Source organism: Scardinius erythrophthalmus (genome assembly GCF_964197995.2).
Source record: "Scardinius erythrophthalmus genome assembly, chromosome: 24".
Classification (NCBI taxonomy): Eukaryota; Metazoa; Chordata; class Actinopteri; order Cypriniformes; family Leuciscidae; genus Scardinius; species Scardinius erythrophthalmus.
This window is the reverse complement of record NC_138244.1, coordinates 12,701,474-12,727,982: the sequence shown is the minus strand read 5'-3', so window position 1 is coordinate 12,727,982 and position 26,509 is coordinate 12,701,474. Positions and strand designations below refer to the sequence as shown.

At 38.7% G+C, this 26,509-nt stretch overlaps 1 protein-coding gene across 1 annotated transcript in view; it reads right to left on the bottom strand.

Annotated features, from left to right (window-relative positions):
- Window positions 1–1,139: 1,139 nt before the first annotated feature.
- The window catches only part of spon1b (spondin 1b), a 67,027-nt gene continuing 41,657 nt past the window's right edge, over window positions 1,140–26,509 (bottom strand). Inside the window, exons 7-16 of the mRNA XM_081355826.1 lie at window positions 16,923–16,987; window positions 15,090–15,291; window positions 12,195–12,335; window positions 10,978–11,053; window positions 10,210–10,395; window positions 6,489–6,659; window positions 6,205–6,372; window positions 5,078–5,242; window positions 4,562–4,825; window positions 1,140–2,705 (exon numbers count right to left, since the gene is read on the bottom strand). Coding sequence (XP_081211952.1) covers window positions 2,542–2,705; window positions 4,562–4,825; window positions 5,078–5,242; window positions 6,205–6,372; window positions 6,489–6,659; window positions 10,210–10,395; window positions 10,978–11,053; window positions 12,195–12,335; window positions 15,090–15,291; window positions 16,923–16,987 — 1,602 coding nt within the window. The 3' untranslated portion in view covers window positions 1,140–2,541. The remainder of the gene's footprint in view (window positions 2,706–4,561; window positions 4,826–5,077; window positions 5,243–6,204; window positions 6,373–6,488; window positions 6,660–10,209; window positions 10,396–10,977; window positions 11,054–12,194; window positions 12,336–15,089; window positions 15,292–16,922; window positions 16,988–26,509) is intronic.

Sequence of the window (26,509 nt, the reverse complement as noted above, 5' to 3'; positions counted from 1 at the left end):
GCTATAACAGGGTGGACAAATGGTATAAAGAATGGATGATGATTTCCTATCGAACTTTAAATGCACTTCCAACAAACTTTGAATGCACTACTGCTTCTACTTTAAAGATAAATTACTTTCACAATCACTATGTCCACTCTAAGTGTCCTCTTCAGATATAAACAGGGTGGACATGCTGATCTAAAATCAGCCAATGCACCGTGTCTGAGCAGAAACAAGCTAACATAGGTTTATCAAATAAAGAATTGCATGGTCTTTAAAACTGTATTTTTAAAAATGCGATTTTTCTACTAACTTTTTTTCATACTTCCTTTAACAGGGTGGACATACTAAGGTTGACCACATCAAATTTAAAAGATAAAATTGGTAAAAAATAGACAGTTAAAATAATCTAGGATCTCTCACTTGCCCAAAAAGTGATGACTGCTTTATGATAAGATTTCATTTAATTTTTCTCAACTTTCATTTAAAGGGAAAGTATGGACAATAAACTGAGGGACAAGCTAAAGACCTAAATTATAATTGTTAAAATAAATGTAATAATTGTAAAAAAAAAAAAAAAAAAAAAAAAATTATGGGTAGTAAGACGCCAGGAATGACCCAAATGTATACTGTATGAGATCGCCACGTGACAGCTCAGCACTTGAGTTCGATGCTTCTAAAAATCCTTTAAGCTAAGAAAAGCTATAGCATAGGCTACACAGAAATTCGTCTTTAGTAGGCTATTTAAAACATATAGGCCTATATCCTGTAATATTAATGATGTTCCAAACCCACATGACTTTGTTTCGTCTGTGAAACACAGGTGAAGAAAAAGATACAATGAAAGTGAATGGTGACCGAGACTGTCAGACCCCAAATCTGCCAAACAACATACGGATGATAAATTATGACCGAATTTTCACTTTTGGTTTACCTATTCCTCATCCTGCAGCTGAGTTGGTCGAGAAACTGAAATGTAAACGCATGATGCCACTTGGTGACGAACTGATGCATTTACGACATAATTATGTAGCGAAACTTCAGTCTCTGTCTCCACCTAGTGGTTACTAGAAAGAACTGTCTGTCCTAGATCAGCAAAGAATATATAAAAAACTGTCTAAATGATTTTTTTTTCTTCCAATAAGCAATCCAAAACATGTAGTCACATAAACTTTTATTGTAAAGATTTATTCCAAAATAGCAGAATATTGCAGAGGAAGGGATGAGTGAAATGAAACAGAGTGAGCGAGAGAGAAATGAAGAAAATCCACACTTGACTTTGGTGAGACTTTTTGAAGCTAAATATACCAAAATTCCACAATAAAAGTAAGAAAATGTCTAATTTAAATGCCTTCTGTCCCTACAAATGAGTTAATATTTCACATTAGCCTCTTATACATCTAATAATGCAATGAAAAGACACAATCTATTTTCATCTCCAAGTTAATATATCACGATTTATAAAATAAAACCAATAAAAGTCGAATGGTTATGCTTACCTGTGCTTTTTAGTTCAGGAATATAATGTTAAACTATCCATAGGCCGGCCAGTGCATCTCCCTAAGCCTGTATTTACCTAGATTTTCCGAAAAAAATCCTCCGTCCTCACCAAACACTTGCTGTCCGAATCAATTGGGCATCGATTGTGGGTGACCCACCTTGATATCACTCAATAGAGGCGGCCTCGGATTAGAAACTGAAATGTTGGCGGTAAACTCCCTGATTTTCTTTACAAACCATTATGAGATTGCATCCAAAATGCTTTATTGGATGCAGAAAACCATGGCTGTGTCCGAAATCGCATCCTCTCTTGAGTAGCTCCTTATTTTGAACAAGTACACTTGTTTTGCCAGTACTGATGCCAATAAAGAACTTTTCTTTTTAATAGTGTACTTACTTTGCAACCGCTAAATAAGAATGAATGTGTGAATGTATTACATTCATCATGTTGTCACTGCCATTCACAAATCCTCTCCCGTGGCCTCATGGGATAGTAAAGTGTCCACATTGTATGCATACTTCAGAATCTCACTGGAAGTAGTACGTCATCTGGAGTTCAGTGAATTTGCATAATTCTTTCGTCACATAGTGTTTTTCACCTAGTATATAGTAGGGAAGTATGCGATTTCGGATGCAGCCCATGTTTTTTTTTTTTACAGGAATGCTACATATGTTTTGACCCCTGACCTTTACCCCAAAAGAAGGTGATTGTGCATAATGAATGAAAGGAAAATGTAATTATTGTTTAAAAAAAGGAGTGCACACTGATGTTTTTAGTGAAGTCGGTACTGAAAAGTGTTGGTTATACATTGATACAGTATATACGCCCGCTAAGAAGGCATCTAAAACTAATCACGGATAACAGGCCTGGTCCACGTGTGTGTTACTCTAAAATCCTACAAGCTGTAACTGGAACACACATCCCTCGCCGGTCCCGCTTCTGGAAACCCTGGGTTAAAACTACGCTGTTTCTGCCCTATTCAGCCTCTTTAAGGGCTCAGTCTGTGTGTGTTGGGGTGTGTGTGCGTGTGTGTGTATTACAGTGATAGAGTGTCACTTTTAGCACGGGTGCACATTGCATGCGCGAATCTCCCTCTTGTTTTTGCAGTGGTTGGGCAGTGAGGATTTGCCCTTCTTCTTTACGTTCATCACTCGTTCTTGCATCCCCCCGCCGCACGGCTTGGTACACTCCGTCCAGCTGGACCACGGGCGTATCGGACACACTGTGTGAAGAGAGTACAAGAAGATCAAGGTGGGGTTTTGAACAAGGGCCCTTAACTGTTAACTGTCAGTGTCCTGGTATCGGGACACTTGGTGCGCTTTGCATTTTTGCCTTTTCCCCTATCAAATATTTTAGTAATCATCATAAATTAGGTATCATTCAAAATCTTGAACACTCAAAATTCAAATTTGTAAAATTGGACGTTATGTTTTAATGGAAACAGTACTTTAAATCCTTTTAGCAAGCTCCTCCCCCTAGTGGGAAGTCTCATGTTTCAAATTTGACTAAATTTACTGCACTATTTCATATTCAAATCTTGACAAAACACATATTGTTGGAAAGGTATAAGACTCGAGGTTCCACCTGTTTTGTGATAGAAGTGATATTGTGACCCTAAAATTTTCAATGGAGTATGGGTGTCACCTGGTGTCGTTTTCGGTAGAGTGCCTAAATAAAATGCCACAGCCACCTTAACTTTTGTGATATCAACTTTAAATTTAGAACACGACTTAGTGAGACATACAGTACGTCTTAGATTTTAAAGCAATTGTAGAGTCCAAATTATTTCGTAAAATATATATTTTGTATTAAATAAAACAATGTTTAGTGCAATATGTTTGCTTTACAGTAAACAAACTTCTATAACTTTTTTACACTTTCATTTTTTTGAAGTGCTTTGACTTGGGGATAGCACAGTTAAAGGTGATGTATGTGTGTGTGTTAGAAACGAGCAGCGAGACCAGAGAGACTTCCCTTGTACAATGAGCCTGGGACATTCTCTACATCACCATCTGTGGCCGTACTGAATCACTTCATCATATGCTGACAATACGGTGTGTGTGTGTTTGTGTGTGTAAGAGATGCCCCGGCACAGAGAGAGGGGCAGATGTGATGTATCGATCACTTCACGTACAGTAGGAGCAATACAGAGGAGCTTAAGAGAACAATTTGATCAATAACAAAAATATCAGCTCTGTTCCAAAACGTGTAAGCATTGATGCCTACATAGGGATCTTTTTAAGATGCATCCTATTGTCATAGCACCTCATAAGTGCGTGATTTGGAATGTTATCCAAATATATATATATTTTTTTATTAATAATTTCATTTTTGAGCAATGTGTATTAAATTGATCAAAAGTGACTAAGACATTTATAATGTTACAAAAGATTTCTATTTCAAATAAATGCTGTTTTTTAAAAACTCTATACATCAAAGAATCCTGAAAAAAAAAAAAGGCCTTGAGAGTGCACTTGTGATGCCTTAAAATATTGATTTTGTAGGCAGCATACTAGGTTTTGGAACTTGCAACTCATTTTACTACCATAATGTAACATATTTCTGTATAAAATTGAAAATTCAATAAGAAAAAAAATGACTTGATTTTATCCTTTGGGAATTGATCGAAGTGTAAAAAAAAAAAAAGGCATTTCATATCATCTTGACGTATCCAAATGGTAACCTTAAAATCCCAATGAAAAATGAGAAAATGAGATGGGACAAAAACTCAAAAACTTTGGCATTCCCCTGAGAAACTTTGCATTCCTTTGCAAAAACATTGAAATATAGTTTTTCTACCCACCTTAAATCTGCTACCAGCCAAGAAAAAGAGGCTGTGTAAGTTAAAAAATATGTTTTTTTCCTTTGAATTAACTTCCACTGACAAATCATGCAAAGTAAAACCAGGAACACGTAAAAAAAAAAAAAAAAAAAATAGGTCAAATTTGATTTCAGGTTGACTTTAAATTCAGATTCAGTTGCACAATCCATGTGCAATTAACATAAATCCGGCTTCCAGGAACGATCTGTTGACAGAGAGCTAAATTTGCAACAAGTAAATACTAAATAATTCTAGACCTGAGCTCTCCTCTGCCACAGACTCCCTGCTCTGTTTTCCTCTCCTCCTCTCTGGAGCTTCCTGTCTCTTTCTCTTGTCGCTGACACGGGAGCCTTTCGTGCACTTGCGGATCTTGCATTTCTTCCTCTGGACCGTCTCGGGGCAGGCCAGGCCCCCGAACTGAGGCTCTAGCTTGACCATTCGTGTGCGGATCATGTGACCCTTCCCGCAAGACTTATTGCACTCGGACCAAGCTGACCACTCCGACAGCATGCAGTCCGTGGCTGGAGGAGGAATGGAAATCAATTAAAAAGACAGCATCTCACCCATCTGTGCATTTTTATGCATGTACTTAGCTATAGCATGGGGACAATTTTGTAAACGAAATACCGTTTGGGGACATGTTTAATTGGTTAATCATATTAGGGATAGTCTGTAGTATTTAGAATTAGCTTTACATGAAAACAAGAAGTCTTTGATATGTCCCCATTTAGATAGCAAGTGAAGGCGTGTGTGTGTGTCTGTGTATTACTCACGGCATTCAGGAAACATGCACTTTTCAACCTGCTCAAGCTCGTCTGGGCACAGGCCGGGCTCTACGGGCGTCTTCAGCATGCGCTGACGGGAACGCATGCCCACACCGCAGGACACACTGCATTCTCCCCAGTCTGACCACGGAGACAGCATACACACCACTGCGTCTACACACACAGGGTTAATATAGCTTTACAAAAGTTACCAGTAGTTACTACTTGTTATATTTTTATAAATATTTTAAAGTATATTTTAGAGCATATTTGTACATTTTTACTGTATAGCCAGAAATATTGACTGCAAATAGTATTGAAACCAAAACTTTGCCATGATCCATAATGTTTTTCTCATCCAATATAGATCAATCAAATTTAAGTAAAAACTATTTTGATTCACCAGTCACATTTACTTGTCAGAAAATATATAAATTAATTAATTAATATAAATGTTTAATAATATTATTTATTAATAATTATTATTAAGTTGTTGTTGTGGTATTACACGAATACACAATATTATAAATAACATCAAATTTAATATTTAATATTTAGAATTTAATAAAAATGAAGGAATATCTTTTCAGTCTACTGTACAGGTATTTATTTATAACACAACTTAGATACAATTCCTGAATATTTACATATTTAAAATGACTATTATATTTTATTTATTATAAAATGTATTTATTATTTATGTATCATATTGCAATGGCAAACTGAATTACTGTTCATATTTGAAGCATCAAATGTTACAAGTTAAAACTGAAACGGACAGCCTTTAACTACTTCTATTTACAAATTTGAAGGCTGATTATTGGATAAATAAAGGTAATATTATGTGACTAAGCATTACTTTACAGAGCAAATAAAATGCCTTAAGAACAAATAGTGCAGCCAAATTAAGTAGCAACGAGTATTTACAAAGCCCCGAGTTTTAACTTGACGCCTTAATTTAAATGAGACCTTATAAACGGCTGGTGCAGCCCGACCCGGGGCAAGTGACAAGCAGGTCTAATTAGAAATCGACTAGCCCCAAAGAGGAATTTTGGTAATGAATCAAGCCTGGTGATGCAGGGCATCTTGTCTGGCCCATGAGAGGTTGTTGGATTGAGTTGACGCTTCGTACTCACTGCACTCAGGCATCATGCACTTCTCTGCCTCCGCCAGCTGCGCTCGACACGGAGAGCCATCTGAGGCTTCCATCTTCATCATGCGCTCTCTCCTCCTCATCCCCACTCCACAGCTCACGCTGCAGGGCTCCCACTCACCCCACTCGGTCACCACACAGCTACTGGGTGCTACAACACACACATACACGTATCTAACATTACTGGTCTAGACTTTAGGATTTAGACTTTTGACATTGAATGTCCATAAAAACATGAACACAACATATAATGTATGTCTAACTTACAACAGTCCTCGTTGACCACACACTTCTCTGTCTCCTCGGTTGGCAGTGTACAGCTGGAGCCGTCCTCGGGGAACTGCTTGACATATCTCTCTCTGGACCTCATGCCCATGCCACACGAGGCGCTGCACGGGGACCAGCTGATCCACTCTGACATCATACATGTGGACGCCTCTAGGGGACAGAAAGCAGTCATATGCTAGAGAGGTACTGTATGTCACCAAACTTTTTAAAAAGTATACTCTGAGATCTGGTTATGAATGAATGGACACATTTGACACATTTATCATGATCTTAAAAAGCGATTAAAAATCGTTTTAAATTCATCTCAGGATGCACCTCATGAAGTGGGCCGAGAGAATGGGGTATAAATTATATTCATATGGTAAGTTTGCAACAGGCTAATAAACTAAATAAATTGTCAAAAATGTGTTTTATAATTATGATTATTATTATTATTACTACATTATATACAAAATATTTGATGTTACTATATTACTGTATCAGGAATTTCTTTTTATTGTGATTATATATTTTTAAATTATACAATATAATAATTAACATCAAATGTAATACTTAATGTGTATTTAATAATAATAACTATAATAATAAACTATATTATCTGCCACAAATTTGTTTATTGTGAATAAATAATACTAAAAATAATTGACAAAATATTATAATTAACAACAAATTTGATATCTAATGTGCCGAATTTATGCTTATTAATCTTGCAATAGAGTAATGAACTATATTGTCAGAAAACTGTTTATTGCAATTATTGTTATTATTAAATAATACTATTTGCCACAAATTTGTTTATTGCGATATTATTAAATTACACAATATTATAATTAACAACAAATTTAATGTGTAGAATTTAAATTATAATACTCATTAGCTTATTAAGTTTGCAACTGTTTAATGAACTATATTGTCAGATATATTTGATATATTACTTTTTTTCATTATTATTATTACAGTATACAATATTATAATTAGCATAAAATTTTATATTTAATGTGTAGAATGTAATAATATTAGTAATAATAATGAACTATAGTGTGATTATTATTATTAGGTTACAATATTATAACCAGCATCAAAAGTAATATTTAATGTGTAGAATTTAACAATAATATTTAATATATTATTAATATACTTGCGTGTTTGATATTGCTGGTCATGCATTACCAGCCCACATCTTATTATTTTATTATGATGAAGAACAAATATGTAAGATATTCACTCTTCACTCTATACATGATGCAGTGACCTGTTCCTATAATCCTCTTTCTTTATGCATGACGGACTGTAAGATTACAATCCTCCTTCCACAGTTCATCCTTCATATCTTCCACCTTTTCTCCCCTTATAAAATGCTGACAGCTGTGATCAAATTGACCGATCCAGCCATGCTTTATCTCACCTCAGCTGTTCCAATTATCTCTATAGCAGAGCTTGTAAATAGATTTGTTATCAGACGGGATGGATGAACTTGGGGCGACTCTCCATAGATTTGTCTCTAGTGCAGAATTGCAGACCCCATTTGGGACGAGCAGCGAGCACTGCCTAATAAAGCAGAACTAAGTGAATCATTAATAAGAGCTGTAAATAAACATGGCCCTGATGGGCCCCCCAGAGGCCCCAGTGTACGCCTGTCAACGGGATGGTGGATTATCAATCAATGCAGGCCCTTAACGGCCTATTAATTAAAAACAAAGGAGAGTCTACGTAAAGCGATGCAGGTTCTATTAATCAATAGCGAGCGATGGAGAGAAACAACAGCCTTCAGCGTCTTTGAAAGCCTCAGTCAGTGTTGACAGGATGAAGACGTGATGTGGAAAAACAGACGGATCAGAGGATGGAGAGGTACAGAAGAGGTAGATGGATGGGTTGACGCAGATACATTGACAGACAGAGAAAAAAAGAGAGAAAGTCTCCAGCAAGCTAGCTGGTGAGACAGAGCGATACAAAAACATCACAGGTGCTGCACAATTTGGTCTTGTGTGGTTATTTTTACTTATTGATATTGCGATTTGAACCGCAACATGTTAGACCACATTTTAGTTTCTTCGATATCAAGATTAAAAGAACAAGAATAACTCAGATAGCAGCTCTCATGCGGAACAGTAAAAACTACAAACTATGCCTTTTGTCTCAAAGTTAAAACATGTTTTGCACAACAAAAAGTTAGTCTTGAAGTACATCCATGTTTGTTCTCTTAAAATCAAATACAGACCTTTTTTAGGAGACCCAAAAAATCAACGGACTTCAAAACAATCTGGTTCTCTGCATTCACATTGTACTTCAAAGTGGACTCGGACCTATTTTTTGGTCCATTTTAGTTGTGATAATTTTCATCCATACTAATATTATTTTTGCATATTACTACTATTACTAATTAATAGTTGTTTAATTATATATTTTTAAATACTTAATTTTTAAAATTTTAATTAAATTTTTTTAACAAAAATACAAACATATTAAAGACACTGTAATATTCTTACTATATAGAACATTTTAATATATTAAAAAGTAAGATATTTATATAAGATAGTATATCATATGTTATACAAATATCTTATAAAAAATAATTGAATATTTAGAATATTTAGAGTATTTTCAATACTAAAACATTAGAATATTTTGAATAATGAGAACATTTTAATATATTGTAAATATATATAAACACATTTTATACCATAAAATATATATTTGCAACACCGCAAGGAGGTTTGTTAAACCTTCAAATTGTTGAATAATGCCTATAGACCTTATTCACATCAATGCCATCTTTGGGGAATGAAAGCGAGGCTGTGAGGGATAGACATACCTCTCTTCAGTGGGTTGAACTGTTATTTAAAATGTTTTTGGATTGAACTGCTGATGAAACACTGCAAAAATATCTTTCCAAGAAATTTCAGTAGGCAAAAAACTCCAGACAACATGAGCTGTGGAAAATAAGTGATCTAGGAGCTTTACGCAGGCTTTTCACAGAAAATACCATTGAAAAAAATGACAAGTCTATCCCTCACAGTCTCGCTTTCACACCTGTCATGGCACTGCTCTGAAGAAGGTCTATTGTAGAACATACAGTGCATGGAGACTATATTTACTTATTTAAAGTCACAGAAGGACATACACTAATTTTGTGCAGCCCTTACAGTTGTATAGATACACAGATTTAAGTAAAGACAGCTAACAACTCAAACGAGAAAACATTATTTGCAGTTGAACTTACCATTTTTTTTATACTCTGACCCAAATGGCCAACCAACCAAAGTGCAAACGTCCTATTGATTCTTTTAAACGATAAACCGCAATTTATAGTTTACGCTTATGGTTTATAGCGTCCACCTCTCCAACGAGGGAATCGATACCTTGGTCTGCTCAAGCAGATTGCGAGCATAAAACTCCACAGCAGCAGTTTGAGGTCGGATAAGGTTTTCTTAACCTTGAAATCAGAGGCTTTGCATTTCTCTACAGAACTCTCCACAAGACTATCAATTAATAACATGCTCCGCTCAGAGCCGACTAAAAAAATCAATGCTTTTCATGCATGCATTAATGCAACATTTTTATTCTTTCCTCCTCCATTTCCCCCCCCTTATTCCATGCACCTTCCCTCCCGGCACGCTCTGAGATAGCCATCTCTAAATCCGTCAGCCTCAAAGGCTTTTATATGTGCTGGAGAGCTGGAGACCGGCATTATCTTGCTCACCCTCCTCGCTGCAGCCCGGCCCCATGCAGGGCTCAAAATCTTGGGTGTGCAGGCAGGGCATGATGGGGTCCAGCTGTGCTTTTAGCATCCTCTGCCTCATCCTCCGACCCTTATCGCACGTGGAGGAGCTACAGGCCGACCACGGAGACCAGTTAGAGTAGATGCACGTCTCTGGAGTGTTGTCTCCTGCAGAAAAGTAAGTGGATAGACTCATTAGGGCAAATGGTTACGGTTCATGAAAAGCAGTGACACTTTAGCAGGGCATTTAATGGGGATGGTGGGAAAAAATTGACTTTTCTTTGTGTCTTTGTATCTTTCTGTCCTTGTCTCTTTTTTTTATTCCTCCCAGTGGTGCTCTCAAAACATTCCCTGACAGCCTGACAGTAACACTGGCTAAGTTTGGAGCTGGATTAATGGCTGCTAGTAGCGCAGAAATGACACTCTTTAGCTTTAAAAGAATTCTAGCACCGCTCCACATTGTTCATTCCAGGCCTCATCTCTCCATTCCTGAAACTCACGAGAAACTGGAGGGAAACCACAGGTAATTATCTGACATGGTGCATTAGCCAACAAACATAATTGAAGTGCACCATGGTAAAGCATATTGTTCTTCTTCATCTTCTTGTTGTTTGACTTAACCGTAGCCGAAGGGACATTGTGAGGTTTACTCTAAGATACCTGCTGTCTGCCTTGTTCATTAAACTGTCCGTTGGCTATGTTTTTAAATGAGGTGCTACAAATTGGATAAGATAGCGTAGCCATACGCACCTTCCTCCTTCTCCTCCTGAGCAATATCAGCGACGATATCGTCTATGGTGTCGGGCACGGTATTGCACTGCTCTCCCTGCAGATTGGATGAACATGGATCAACATCACAGTGCCTGATAAGATCCACCATTTGCCATCTGATCACTATCACGCTAAGCCCGGCAAAAAAAAAAAAAAAAAAAAAAAAGATTCTCCGGGGGCAGATGATTGTAAACTAGCTGGCTAGAGGCAATCCCACGCTTTACCCCACTCAAAAGCCTTGAGATGAGATTCTTTCCAGCTGTGAGATAGAGATGAAACATCTGGTGTGGAATATTAAGTGTTCTGGATCATGCCGATAAGTTCCAGAATGGATTATTTTAGAATCAAATCCTCCAAACACTGTCATTTGAAGGATAACAGATGTGTTATGAACATTGCTGAGTTTCCGTGCATCACGACTGCTTGCCTTGACATATTTTTGTAAGCAATTGCTTTAGTTTGTTTAGCAAATGGACTTTTATGATTCAGCAATTCAGGGTCAGTAACTATATTAAACAACACAGCTGTTTCATGGTGAATGTTTAAAAAACAGTCCCATTTTGCTAGAAAACAGGGAATAGACATTAATACATCCTTAAAAACACTCAATGTTATGACCAATAACCGACAAATATTAAAATGTTTTGTTATTTTGTCAAAAAAAATTAAGTTTGTAATAAAACAGATAAAACACCCAAAACTAAAATAAATCATTCTAAATAGTAAAGTGAATTTAGGAATCACAATTTAAACTATGACAAACTGCTATTCATTTTGATATTTGCTAACGATTACAGTGTTTTTAAAGATTAATTTACAATTTAAAATAACTGCTTTCTATTTTAATATTACAAAATGTTATTTCTTCCTGTGATGCAAAGCTGAATTTTCAGCATCATTACTCCACTCTTCAATGTCACATGATCCTTCAGAAATCATTCTAATATGTTGATTTGCTGCTCAAGAAACATTTCTTATTATTAGCAATGTTGAAAACAGCTGTGCTGCTTGATATTTTTGTGCAAACCAAGATAAAAAAAAATTCTTTGATAAATATTCCTCCAAAACCAAATACATTAACATTGTAATATCCATTACCATGCTAAACTGTTCCGAGAGTTGTCACGATACAACTATTATTATAAACTAAAAAGACATTAACGTTTTAAAACAAACGTGTTAGCTTTTAAAATCACCTTTCTTGCGATTCTCTCCACTACCACTTGGGCGAGGGGTGCCATGGGGCCACCGGAAGGGTCATAAAAGGGACTCTGTGGGTGATCCAAACTGGTGAGGGGTCGAATCCGCTCCTGGGGATTGCTGGGTTTATTGGGAGACTTGGATAAAAATATGAAGTGGAGCGTGAGAGGAGAGAGGAGAGAGGGGAGAGAGGGGAGGGAGAGAAAAATACTTTTGAATGCCATCTGCCAGGGCCTCCCACCTTTCATCTCCATATTCATCATTCATTCACTCTGTAATATTCCCTTTATGAGTGATTTATGGCCTTGTTTCCTGCCTCTGCACTTTGGGTCACCTGACAGTTACTTGCGTTCCACTCCAACGCCTTCAGAAAAACGCTGCAAAACAAAGACCAACTGCTGCTCCAACTGCTCGGTTAAGCTGAGTTCAACTTCTAGAGATGACTTGTTATTTCTTTCAAGGATCAACGCAGGTCTGTACCAGCAGGGGGCAGCATGTCAAGCACTGGTTCCACTTAACATTTGGGATGTACAAAGATTTAAAGGGCCCCTATTATGAATTTTTGAAAATGACCTTTCATGTAATGTGTAACATAGCTCTAAGTGAATGAAAACATCCTGCAAAGTTTTAAATCTGAAAGTGCACCGTATATAAATTTATTGTCTTTCAAAAGTAAGAGTCGACTCTGAGTCAATTAAATGAATTGTTTTTCAAACGAGTCATAAGCCGTTTCGTTGTGACGTCAAACGAAACATTAGCATATTGCCCGCCCACTTATTGCGCGCGCAGACACCAGGGAAAACTTGAACCTCAAATCTGCAGCTGATTCCTGTGGATACTGGATAGCATCATGTCGAAAAGACGCTGTGCTCCATAATGTGAAGGTAAAGCCAGTTTTTTTTTCACTGCCTAAGGACGAGCATGTGAAGAATCAGTGGTTAAAATTCATCTTTACCATTATACCACAGCAGTATAATCCTAAACTTTTGCTGTGCTCCCTTTATTTCACTGACGACAGCTTCTCAAATCTCGGAGTTCAATGTAGGATTCGCAAACCGCTAAAGTTCCACTAGAGGAAAGATTAAGCAAGGAGTGAGATTTGTTTTACCAACGTTTGTTACACCAGTCATTTACGCTAGAGCTCGGCTAATGTATACATTGCATACATGCACTGTTATCGATACAGTTTCCACGTGTTCACTGCAATATATTACAAAAATACTCGGTAAAATAATCGGTTCGTGGATGGACATGCACTTGTTAATGCTGATGGTGAGGAATTACAGTTGCAACATCTCATAATGTACCTCAAACTGAGTAGTGTATCACTGAGAAACGTCCTGCTCGAGTCGTCCTTGCGATGGAGGTTCGGGTTGAATAACTAGTTCTTCCAGTGTTTCATCATCGGAATTGCACTCGCATTGATATGGTAAAATCGACGTCATTTTTCGTTACTGTCTTTAGTTTATGGTGTAGGAAGCCTCAGGACAGCTGACGTTGTTATGACAATGGCCGCTTTTGTTTTCGACGCGAGCGCTGTACGTGGTCCAATCACAACAGACTGAGCTGTCTGGCCAATCAGAGCAGAGTAGCTCGCGGAAAGGCGGGATTTAGAGAGATTGATTCATCTGACGAGTCGTTTGAGAATCATTGAAAATGTGGTGATGTGCAAATGTATATTATAAGGAAATTAAACAGTTTTTTGACCTTTGATGCATGTAAACCTGTTGTAGGAGACTCCAAAACAACATTAGGAAACTTTAAAATAGCATAATAGGGGCCCTTTAATACTGTTTCCACTGGAGGGCTCTTGAGTAAATATTAAGATGTTATTGACACTAGAAGCAACATAGGACACAGTGAAGAAACTACTTTATTTGCACACACTTTTTTCTTCGCTATATTTAATTATTTTTCTAGTGTAGCCTTGGATTATGTATATTTATAATCAGTAAACTAAAAATATGCGCTACAATGTTGCTTTTGCTTATATAACAATTTCATTTCCACATTAAACTTTCAGGGCAAAACCAAATATTATTCCATTATAATAAGGCTGTCAAAGTTAATGTATTAATGCATGCGATTAAACATTTTTAACACATTTTTTAAAAATCCCATTAAAGCTTTTAGTTAATTTGACATTATAACTTTCATTCTGTTATGGGTGACTTCCAAACAACTGTTCAGAGACTTAAGAGCTGATTGGAACTAATCAGAGTGCACATTACTTTATCATATTTTATATATTTGTTTAATTTTAATTATTATTACTTTAATAATAATAATAATAATAATAATAATATATAATAGTAATAGTTATTATTAGTATTATTATTTAGCAAACTATGCACACATAAACCTCAATACAAATGTGCAATAATTTAATAGTGAAATGTATTATTATATTGTTATTATTATATTATATTATTTAATTATCTGACATTTGCACTAAGGTCCGTGTTTGCATGCAGTTTGTAAAATCTGTGCAAGGTAAGAGCACTGTTGCATAAATTTATGCAGAGTGTACATTTTAATTTAATTTTAATTATCTGAACAGTTTGCAAATTTATTATTTAGTTTTTTTGGAACTGAATGCATTAACGTTAACTACAAAAAATGATTAAATATTTCAAATAATAAATAATATATTAATCTATGTATATAAGACAAACCAAGCAACTGATTTGAAGTCTTGTCATACAAATAGTAGCTAAAGACAAGATGAGATAGAAGAGATGAGATTTATCACTTTGATTATTCAACATAGCTTAAATGCACAGAGTTATCAATGACTCACGTTGAACGACTGTACTGTATATGGTTTTCATCCTGAAAGTTCTCATAGTATTTTCTAAATGTAATGATCTAATCACTCTATGAAAGCTGACCTCATAAGTGACCCCGCTGTCAGTACCGGCATCCCACGGCACCAGATCCTTCACCAGTCTCTGGACCCAGCCGCAGTCCCTGGTGCAGAGGTCCTCCCCAGACAATCCCACGTTCCAGTCAGGGCTGGGGCCCAACATGGTCAGGAATGACATGAGATGACGGGCTCGATCCACCGAGAACTCTGCCGAGGGGGCGGAACGCCTGAGAGAAGACGAGTGAAAAGATGAAGCCAGATGAAAATAAAGTTGTTGTTTCAAAGGAAGGACTGTACACAAACATAGTGCCACTTACAAGAAGTCTGTGTCATGTATTATTTGCTAAGGCATTATTTGTTAGAATCCATGCAGATGGCAATTAATCAAACTAATTGCCCTGATAACAAACCATCACCAAAGCAACTGTTGCCAATTGAGAGGAGCAGGCTGCATGTGTGAAGATGTTACTTGGATCTATTGATTAACACATATTAAATATTCATCATGAAACCAGCACCTTATGACTCTCACAGCCCACACTTGAGAGCAGAAGAGAGAGAGAGAGAGAGAGAGAGAGAGAGAGAGAGAGAGAGAGCAGAAGAGAGAGAGAGAGAGAGAGAGAGAGAGAGAGAGCAGAAGAGAGAGAGAGAGAGAGAGAGAGAGAGAGAGAGCCATGCACTCCAGGCAGATGAGAATTAAACTCATGTTTTGAAATCAAAACCAAGGACTATGCCAAAAGACAAGCACAATTTCTGCAAAAATAAAATAAAATCACAGGATGAATGGGGTACAATAAGTTAAAAGGCACAAACGCAAACCACTGATACTACAATATAATTGGATAATGAGAACTTATATAACCCCTGTAAGATTAACTTAACCCTAATATCCCTGACCAATGTTTTAAATGCAACAAGCTTCAAGGCATTTTATTTCACTATGTGGGAATGTCAGGAGGTGCAAAAGTGTTTAGGGTGAGGTGACCCAATGTTCTCAATTTACTTCTTCTCCAATTCCTCAAGCCCAGTATTTGTGTAGTGAAGTATCTAAACAGACAACTGTTCACTGCCTATTAAAGAAAATAAGTTGGTGAACTTATGTCCAGTACAAACCAGACGTTCTATTGTACGGAGCCCCTAAAGGGACATGGTGGTGTAACAAAATATATGAGATGGAAGGAAAAATAAGTAGATGGACCAAACTGCCCATTTTATAAGCTAGGTAATTTTTGTGAGATAATAGTTTATCAAACAAAACATTTATCAAAAAAAAAAAAAAAGTGCCTCTAATGCTTAAAAAAAAGTTATGGGGCACCATATTGTGACCTATTGGTGGAAAATGCCTTATTTAATTAGCGTCTGCCATTCCATTTCCTCTTCATGGGGTAATTTGGTTGTGGTAATTGACAGTCTGATGTTAAAATAGGTCAAGAGAACGTCCTGATGTATTGGAGCTGGAGGGAGGCCATTAACCTCAATCGCAAAAGCACCGCGGGGGAAATGCTACTCTCATCAAAAAACGGAAGCCTTCGCTAAACAAAACCGCACATAAAATATTAACCGCCTCGTTAGTGAGCGGGAAAGAAACATCTACATACCCAGCAGGTGCTGAAGAGTTTTTTTTTTTCATGAACCAGACCTTGTTGTTTTCCACTAAAAAATACTCACCCAAGAGAGAGGAGACAATGGACAGATTTGGAAACGTACACTACCGTACACAAAGTCACACTTGGTTTTATATTTTGTCATAATGAGCTAATTCAATGACATTCCTACATTTTTAAGTGTGGCTAAAGTGTCAAAATACTTTTTGGGGCCTCAGCATAAATGTAAAAGTACAAAAGAGATGGAAACTTACACATTAAGAGGCTGCCAGGCGGGCCACTGGGCTTTGGTTTTGATAACTGTCATAACATCATCACCCTGAGAGAGACAGACGGAGAGAAACAGACAGAAAAAGATAATTTGAATTTTTATTGCATCCTATATATAGAACGACAAGTGCGCTGAGACAAAACAGAAAGGATTTTGTGTTCTACTTTCTTCAATTTATCTGTCTTTCCACCACTACGAAAAGAAAAGTTTCTTTTCCATGCTTTATTTCTCTCCCGAAACCTCTGAAATATTATATTCATGACAATACTTCACTTCTGGTTGTGCGTTTTCTGCTATTGTTTGGAGCACTGATCCAGTTGTTGTTGTTATGTGATACCTGGCCCCAGGGGAAAAAGACACCATGCTTTAACAATACTTCACTGAGAACAAAAAGAAATAGCTACAATAAAACCTCATTAGTAAAGAACAGTCAAAGACACAAAGAAAGCAAGAGAGCGTGATTGAGACAAAAGCAACAGACAGAGATCGAAAGGCACAGAAAAAGTAAGAAAGACAAGCCCTGTACGTGTTCATCAGGGGATGCTAGGGGCTGAAAGAAGTGTCTGACGATCTGTTCCAACATTCAGACAGGATCCTGAAGGTACCAGTTACCGCTGACAGTTTCAGGTGCAATACTCACGCAATAATAGAGCTTGTGCCACATCGGTTCATGTGTAGACTTCTGTCTGATAATGCACTGCACACTGAGAGAGCGTTTAGTTTAAATTCAAATAGAGGCCTTGAAAACAGAATTTAAATTTCAATAAGTTTTCCTTTTTGTCCCAAAGCTTATCTTTGAAGGCATTGTATAACTGGTATGTTATACGTTTTTTTCTCTCCTCAAATTATTCTTCACTTCAATTGACAATCTGACGTTTGTAAGGACATTTGCAATGACGGGCCACTTTGCACCAAATACCGTTCAGCATATAGATTCAGGTTTGGTAAGGAGTGTCAAAAGCCACTGAATATGGCCTGTGAAGTGTCTCTGAGACCCCTGACTTAACCTCAATCTATAGGCAATGAGCGACCTGTCATTACAAACGTCCTCACAAAAACTCTTCTGTCAGATCAATGAAAGTGAGACTACTGAAAAATTAACATGCTGGTGGCAAATGCTCTTTTGATGCTAGCTGAGTGAGGAAAGTATCCACACTCACAGTTTGCCGCCCAACATCAAACAGACGTACAAAGCGAGTTTGTACATTCCTAATGGCCTGCGTGAATTACATTAACGCCAAGACAAGCGATACAAAGCAGCATAAAAATCAATATTCACTTGCTTACTCAATGCTTATTGGATCGTTTCATGCAGATTTTGTTTGGGAATTTAAAAACAGCCATCAGTTTAGGTCAAGTGCACTAAAAGTAAATTTGCTGTTACTGCATTTACTCCGAGAAATAGCACACACAGGCCACACGGGTCAACAAAGACATATTGTTGTGCATTCAACTTCTATATTTATCGACGCACTAACTGGTTCAACAATAGACCCACTTTGCAACAGAAATTTAATAACAGCTGCTACCAAACAAAGATCTCTGGAAGAAGTAATATTGTGAAGCGACTTCGTTCTGGCATTGTTGGCATTTTTGTGAGAAATACACAGCTGCCTCGAAGTAATTAAGCAATTAATCTGCTAATTGGCCAAATTGATGAATATATTTCAAAGAGGCAGATGGTGCCGCACATGGTTGAGGATGTTAATTTACAGTCCACCACTCTGGAAGTTTCTTTCGCATTGGAACCAAAAAGAAATATATGAACTGAAATGGGCCAAATGGACTTCACTTCTGCTTATTCTGAGGATTTATCAAGTGTACTTAGGTTGAGAACCTGGGAGTGAAATCTCAAAGGAAATCGCCAAAACGCTGAACCAAAAAACAAACCGGTCCAGTGCTCTGAACATGACCATCGATTGTGGTGCAAAATAATAATGATACATCTGGGCCAGAAACTAAGTTCTTCTGAAGCTTTTTTACCTCCTTGAGGGTTTTAAGGAGGGATGTACCAGAGAAGCTTCAAGAAAACAGAAAGACATTTTGCTCAAGGGTGACTGGCAATTTTTCAATCTTTGAGAGAGTCAACAGCTCCCTGTAGGCTGCTGTAAAGAACATGTCTATCTTCAATTCAACTTTTAAGCACCTTGAGGCAAGAGCACTTTTGGTTTTGCTTTGGTGTTTTGGTCACAAACTTATTCTCAATCCTTCTGACTGCTCACTCACATTCACATACAGGTCACACGCATTGGCCTGTTTGTTTTGTGGATGCAGATTTCCTGTGTATCGCTGTATGAATGCTAAAGACAGTATTCCTTTACAGGGTTTAAAGGAACAGTTCACCCAAAATTCGGTTGCCATTTACTCATCCTAATGGCATTCCAAACTTCTATGATTTTTCTTCTGTGAAAAATCAACTTTTTTGTCTTTACAATGAAAGTCAATGGGGACCAAAAACAACACTGGAGACATTTCAAAATATCTCCTTTAATGTTCCACAGAAGAAAAAGTCATAAAGGTTTGTAACATGAGGGTGAGTAAACAATGACAATGTAAACTATGTAAGAATTGTAATTTTCAGGTGAATTATTTCATTAAGGCTAGACATTACAGGCAAAAACAAAACTATAGACCAAACTTTTCAGTTTTATTCCTATCTCTAAAGGGTTTTACAGAAAGGTTTGTTCTAGAGATGCCCCGATATATCAGCCAACAATCGTATCGGACGATAAAAGCAATTATTTTCTCTATTTTTTTGTTTAAAAACAGCCGATGATCAGTGCCGATTATATCCTGTCAATCAAAAGGGTGCGGTAAAACATGACCGACAGCAACTCACACTGTGTGTGAAGAAAATTTCACGTGTTGAGTTGGTTAAGGCAAGTTAATGTAGTTAAAAACAGCTACATAAAAGCAGGCTCTGTTTAACCCTATGAATCACCCGTAGTTCAAGCCAGGGTTGCCAGATCTGTAGTTTTTCCCTATACTAAAGATTATTTGTAGCGCGCCTCTCACCAAATAACCTAAATAATTCTTTGTTAAAACAAACAAAGCGTCATCTTTCAAATTTTATTAATTTTATCACAAAATTCAGACAATAAATGCGTTTTGGCGGTCTTAAATGTGATGTGACAAATCGCCCTTGTGCCTCAGTTCAAGTAACATTGCGAGTCTATTTTTCCACTTTATCAAAAGGTAAGTTGAAAGATACAATCCGTATCATGTCTCATATAATCACTCAATCAATGTTTCAACATTGGAAAGATGTCAATAAAACTACCTTATATGTGCAACTGAGTTATATACAAACATTTCAGCTTTTATTTGAGTGTAAATATTATCTGGAAATAAATAGCAGTAGAATATAATAGCTCTGTTGTTAAATTTAACCTCTAATATTATAGTGTACCAAATGATAGGGTTCTCTGTATAGTTTGCAGCATTATTTGGGAGAGATTTTTTATCCAAGAAAAATCGGTATCGGCATCAGCAGATATCATTCTGAATAATCGGCTATCGGTATCGGCATTAGCCGATATCATTTTGAATAATCAGCCAAAATGAAACAAGAATTTTGAACCTAGCTTTATCTAATGATCAGATTTTATTACATAATTGCATGTTTAAACAAAACATTTTTAAAAAACTTGTAATGCAAAACAATTGACTAACTGTATTTTGATTAATCAACTGGGGAAAGTATAGTGATATCTATTCATTCAAATTCTTTACCCTATTCACCTGTAGTGTCTTTGTCACAGTGTCTGGTTTATGTTTCTTGGGTCACCACTAGATGTCCTCCTTCCCCACGGTGTCCATCACACTCTTGAACTACATCCCCCATGATCCTTGTCTTTTCATTGCACTCAGCTGTCCCTTATCACTGATCATTGCACTCAGCCTGTTCCCCATTAGCATTGTCATTTCCCTGTGTATATAACCCTGTCTGTTTTAGTATGTGTCACGGAGTCCTTGTAATTATCACGCCACTTCTGAGTTCTGTTTCTAGTCTGTTATTGCTCGTTGTTTTGTTTATGTTTATGTTTTTGTTTGATTGCTACCCTGGTTATGACCTCTGCCTGGACTGGATTTTGAGTACGGATTACCCCAAATAAATACTGCATTATTGGATCTACCTGTCTCCTTGAGTGTGGATCGTGACAGAAGGACTCCGTCACACACAAAGATCCAGCGGTATGTTCGCCAACTTCTCTGCCCCAGCCACCGAGCGGGAGAGGAGAGAGCGTTTTGAGGGAACCCGTCTGGTCATTTTTCGTGGGACCCGGGGAGGTCGCAGAGGAGTGGTTGGTCGAGAGGGAATCCAACACCACTCTCCACCATGGCCCCCCTTTGACTCTGGGCTGGTGAGGGACAGGTCGGAGCCACCGTCTCGCCGTCGTAGACGGAGAGGGGGTAGGAGACGCAAGTCTGCCAGTCCGGAGACTGATCTCACCCCAGAGGTCGTGCCTGTGCAGCCCGCTATCATCCCAGAGGCTGTCATCCCAGAGGTCGTGCCCGTGCAGCACGCTGTCGTCCCGGAGGCAGTGCCCGAGCAGCCCGCTGTTGTCCCGGAGGTCGTCCTGGAGCAGCCTACCATCAGTCCTGCCACGGCCAAGAGAGCTGTCTTCCTGTTCCACGCATTGGCAGTTCTGCATGCATGGAGGAAGCATGTCGTCCCGGAGGCCGTGCCAAAGCAGTCCACTGTCGTCCCGGAGGCAGTGCCCGAGCAGCCCACTGTCGTCCCGGAGGTCGTCCTGGAGCAGCCCACCATCAGTCCTGCCACGGCCAGGAGAACTGTCTTTGGGTTTTACGCATTGGCGGTTCTGCACGCTTGGAGGAAGCACTTGAGTTCCGCCCAGCCAGAGACTGTTCACGTTACGTCTGCCCAGCCAGAGACTGTTCCTGAGCCTGTGTCTTCGGACAAGATGGCCGCCACAGAGACTGTTCACGTCACGTCTGCCGAGCCTGTTCACGTCACGTCTGCCGAGCCTGTTCACGTCACGTCTGCCGAGCCTGTTCACGTCACGTCTGCCGAGCCTGTTCACGTCACGTCTGCCGAGCCTGTTCACGTCACGTCTGCCGAGCCTGTTCACGTCACGTCTGCCGAGCCTGTGTCTCCAGACAGGATGGCCGTCGTCGAGCCTGTGTCTTCAGACAAGATGGCCGCTGCCGAGCCTGTGTCTCCGGACAAGATGGCCCCTGAGCCGGTGGTGCCAGTGTCTGTTCCTGAGCCGGAGCCAGTGTCTGTTCCTGAGCCGGAGCCAGTGTCTGTTCCTGAGCCGGAGCCAGTGTCTGTTCCTGAGCCGGAGCCAGTGTCTGTTCCTGAGCCGGAGCCAGTGTCTGTTCCTGAGCCGGAGCCAGTGTCTGTTCCTGAGCCGGAGCCAGTGTCTGTTCCTGAGCCGGAGCCAGTGTCTGTTCCTGAGCCGGAGCCAGTGTCTGTTCCTGAGCCGGAGCCAGTGTCTGTTCCTGAGCCGGAGCCAGTGTCTGTTCCTGAGCCGGTGGGGTCTGTTCCAGTTCCTGAGCCGGTGTCTGTTCCTCCGCCGTGGCCGCCCGAGGGGTCGTCTCCGCCGTGGCCGCCCGAGGGGTCGTCTCCGCCCCGGCCGTCCGATGAACTGCGCGCTCCGCCCTGGCCGCCTGAGGGAAAGTCTCCACCCCGGCCGCCAGATGGACTGTCCGCTCCGCCCTGGGTGCCCGAGGGAGAATCTCCGCCCTGGTCGCCCGAGGGAGAGTCTCCGCCCTGGCCGCCCGATGAACTGTCGTCTCTGACCTGGCTGCCAGATGGACTGCCACTCCCTGTCCCCGTTTCCCTCCATGGACCTGGCCCCCCATCCCTCCCCCTGATCCTCCACCAGTCCACCTCCCACCTGAACTTTGTTTTGTCAGTCACGTCTTGGAGCGTCTTGGAGCGTCTGGTAGCCACTCCGTAGAGGGGGGGTTATGTCACAGTGTCTGGTTTATGTTTCTTGGGTCACCACTAGATGTCCTCCTTCCCCACGGTGTCCATCACACTCTTGAACTACATCCCCCATGATCCTTGTCTTTTCATTGCACTCAGCTGTCCCTTATCACTGATCATTGCACTCAGCCTGTTCCCCATTAGCATTGTCATTTCCCTGTGTATATAACCCTGTCTGTTTTAGTATGTGTCACGGAGTCCTTGTAATTATCACGCCACTTCTGAGTTCTGTTTCTAGTCTGTTATTGCTCGTTGTTTTGTTTATGTTTATGTTTTTGTTTGATTGCTACCCTGGTTATGACCTCTGCCTGGACTGGATTTTGAGTACGGATTACCCCAAATAAATACTGCATTATTGGATCTACCTGTCTCCTTGAGTGTGGATCGTGACAGTCTTGCCTTAAATTTCTCAGAACATTGAATAAGAAGGACAACTGTTGACTTTCATTTGCACACAGTGAATTTGCTTGTGGGCCCATCCGTGCTGTGCAGCAAATGAGAACTGTGTCACTCTGAGTCCCTGGCTGCTGTTTCTGAAAACGGGTTTTACACTTCACAGACTGTCGCCCCAAACTGACCCCGACCAAATTGCCGGGGGGGATGGAGCAAGACAGAAGAGGAGAGGAACAAAGGATGAGAGGTAGAGGAGTGTGACTGCTGAGAAGCCAAAGGGTCTCAGAGGGTTCTTGGAGAAATGCCTCCGGGTAGGTCATACACACCTTTCCATTTCTCCAGGCTTCAAAAGAGGCTCATATAAGCACATGGCACCCCCCCCGACTGACAAGGCATGCAGCTCACATATTTCCAACGGCTGCTGTTGAATGACCGTCAATGGAGAAAGATACCTTTTGCCCCTTAATGGGATAGTTATGGCATCTGAGTCAATGATAAATAAGATAAAGAAAGATAAAGAAAATAAAAAGTTTTAGGAAAAAATTGTTTAAAATGATGTGCCTGGTTCTTAGAAATTGCGCTCATGTTGGTTTCATACAGTATGAAGAGAAAAACTACAATTTTCATCAAAAGTTTATATTTATTGATTAAAAAACATTGTGGTGTAACTATTCAGTAAAAAAAATTTTTTTTTCAAAAGATACAGTCCTGTGCAAAAGTCTTAAGCATATTAGTTTTCACCCCAAAAAGTGGTTTTAAGCCAGTTATTTATATCTTTTGCTGTAGTGTCAGTAATAATCCAGTGAGATTTTTGTATGCATAAGGAGTCTGACAACAGCCGGTGCTCCACACAGAGATCTGATCCCACCATCATTGAGTCCATCAGTTATAACAGAAAAAAACAGAGACAGACTAAATCAAGAAGAACTGTGGCCGTGTCTCCAAGACACTTGAAGAAACCTGCCTGCAAAGCAACAGTACTGTGAGAAGTTTTAGGCACTTGTGTAAAAGTGCCTAAAAGTGAATATGCTTTTAAAAAAGAATGTCATAAATAGATTCTCTTTATCAATTAATTATCAATTAACTAACCCAGTTAATTGATTTAGCGTTTAACACAGTTTTTGTCCAGGTACACTTGCACATAGTTTTTCTGGCTTTGCAGGAAGGTTTCTTCAAGCGTCTCGGAGACGTTGCCACAGTTCTTCTAGATTAGTCTTCACTGTAATAATTTCACTGGATTATTACAATTAAGGGCAAAATGAAAGTTTGTGTCACCACTGTGTTCATGGACTTTTCAGTTAGTTGTCATTTGTCACATGTTCCTTTGTTCAGTTTCCCGCCACTAGTCTGTCTCCCTGGTTACCATCATTAGTTCATCTGTATCACCTGTGTCCTATTAATTACCATCATCTGTGTTTGCTATTTAGTTCCTCCCGTTCACTCTGTCTTTGTCCGATCTCCGTTAGCTACGGTTGTGTTTGGAGAACTTTCATTAAACTAGATGTATATTGATCTGTTGTCTTCGTCTTCCTATCTAAGCCAACCGTGACAGTTTGGAAATGCAAACTGATATTTCATACTTAAAAATTACAGCAAAATAAATAAATAACTGGCTTAAAACCATTTCTTTGGGGCAAAAATACTAGTGTGCCTAAGACTTTTGCACAGTACTGTACATATATTCATTTAAAAAAATATTTTTCAAAGTAGATTTTTTTCATTAGTAAATATCATTAAATTTATAGAGGGTTATAACATGACGTACAATCTAAACTTTCCTTCTTTTTAATATATTTATAATATTTTTTGTTTATTTTATTTATTTATTTTTGATTGAATTTGAAATAATAATATAATTAAGGGTTTCCTTTGAAAAATATTTATTCTCTAATGAGGATTTTTCATCATTATAATATTATAACAGTTGTATCACCCTTAAATTATCATAAATAAAATATAAAAATTCATTTTAATTCAGATATTAAAATCATGTTCATCATAGAAGATGTGTTTTTAAATTATTTTAAGTATGAATTGCATTTTTAATGCATTTTCGAAAACAAAAATCATCAGAGTCATGTCACTGATCTACCAGCTAAACAGACCATGTTACACACACAGAGAAATGAGAGTAGATGGAGAGTGACAATGAAAAATATTGAGTTTTCTTGGAAGTGCCACTCATTTGGCAAACAGCAATTACCAGTCGTCCAGAGCTAGGCAAGCGTGTACTGAAGTTCTCCTCTGAATCACTTTTTCCAATCTACACCACTTCTTTCAGAGTCATTGCTACTTATCACCCAATAACCTCCATTCAGAATAATCCTTCAACAGTCCTAGTACATTACTGGCACTTTTGTGTTGCCTTTTAGTTCTGAATCATTGGTAATCGTAACCTTGATCGGACCATTGTGCCCTGTGCCGCCCGTGACCACAATCCCTGCAGGACGTGTCCATCAGCTGCTGCCGAAACGAGTGTGGCGTGGTGGCAGTAATTGAGTTGTGCTCAGAGAGCTGTCAGTCAGAGCTAACAACTCAGTGTCACACTTGCAAGGCTTCTGCACATTTTGTTTTCACATCTAACTGATTTCAGCCTTAAAGAGGTCTTATAAAGAGGTTCTTTAAAACACATTTGATGTAAATTAATAGAAAATAAATGTCCAATCATGCTCAAAAGCTAACGTGAAAATGTTTTAGCCTATTTTTGTAGATGCTCTGTATTTTGGAAATTACAGGTTCAAGTTCTAGCCTTTGTTGTACTCCAGTGGCAAAAGTTTTAAATTAATATCATAAGAAACTCACAGGCATATAGAAAACTTCAAAACTATCTGGTTAGCCCCATAAATGTTTGTAGAAACTAAAGGCAAAGGCTTTCCTTAATTGGAAGCTGTCTTTGGTTTACAGGTTTATATATATATATATCACACACTTATTTTCTATAGTTTGGCATTGTTTTTGGCGGTCTTTTTGGCACACATTATTGGCCCTACTCAATAAGAAGTCTCTGTAAATCCCTATAGGCTATTGTTCACTAATTCACAATCTTCTGCATGGATCTGCTGAAAGGTGCTTGATTTCACACTAAAGCAAAAAGTCCACCATTATTTCAAGTCCATTACACAAAGGCTCACTTAATCAGCAACAGATCTGGAATTGTTTAAAAGAAGAGAAAAGTTTAATGAGAATGCTTTTATCTGTAACTTTGCTGGTTAATGACTTAT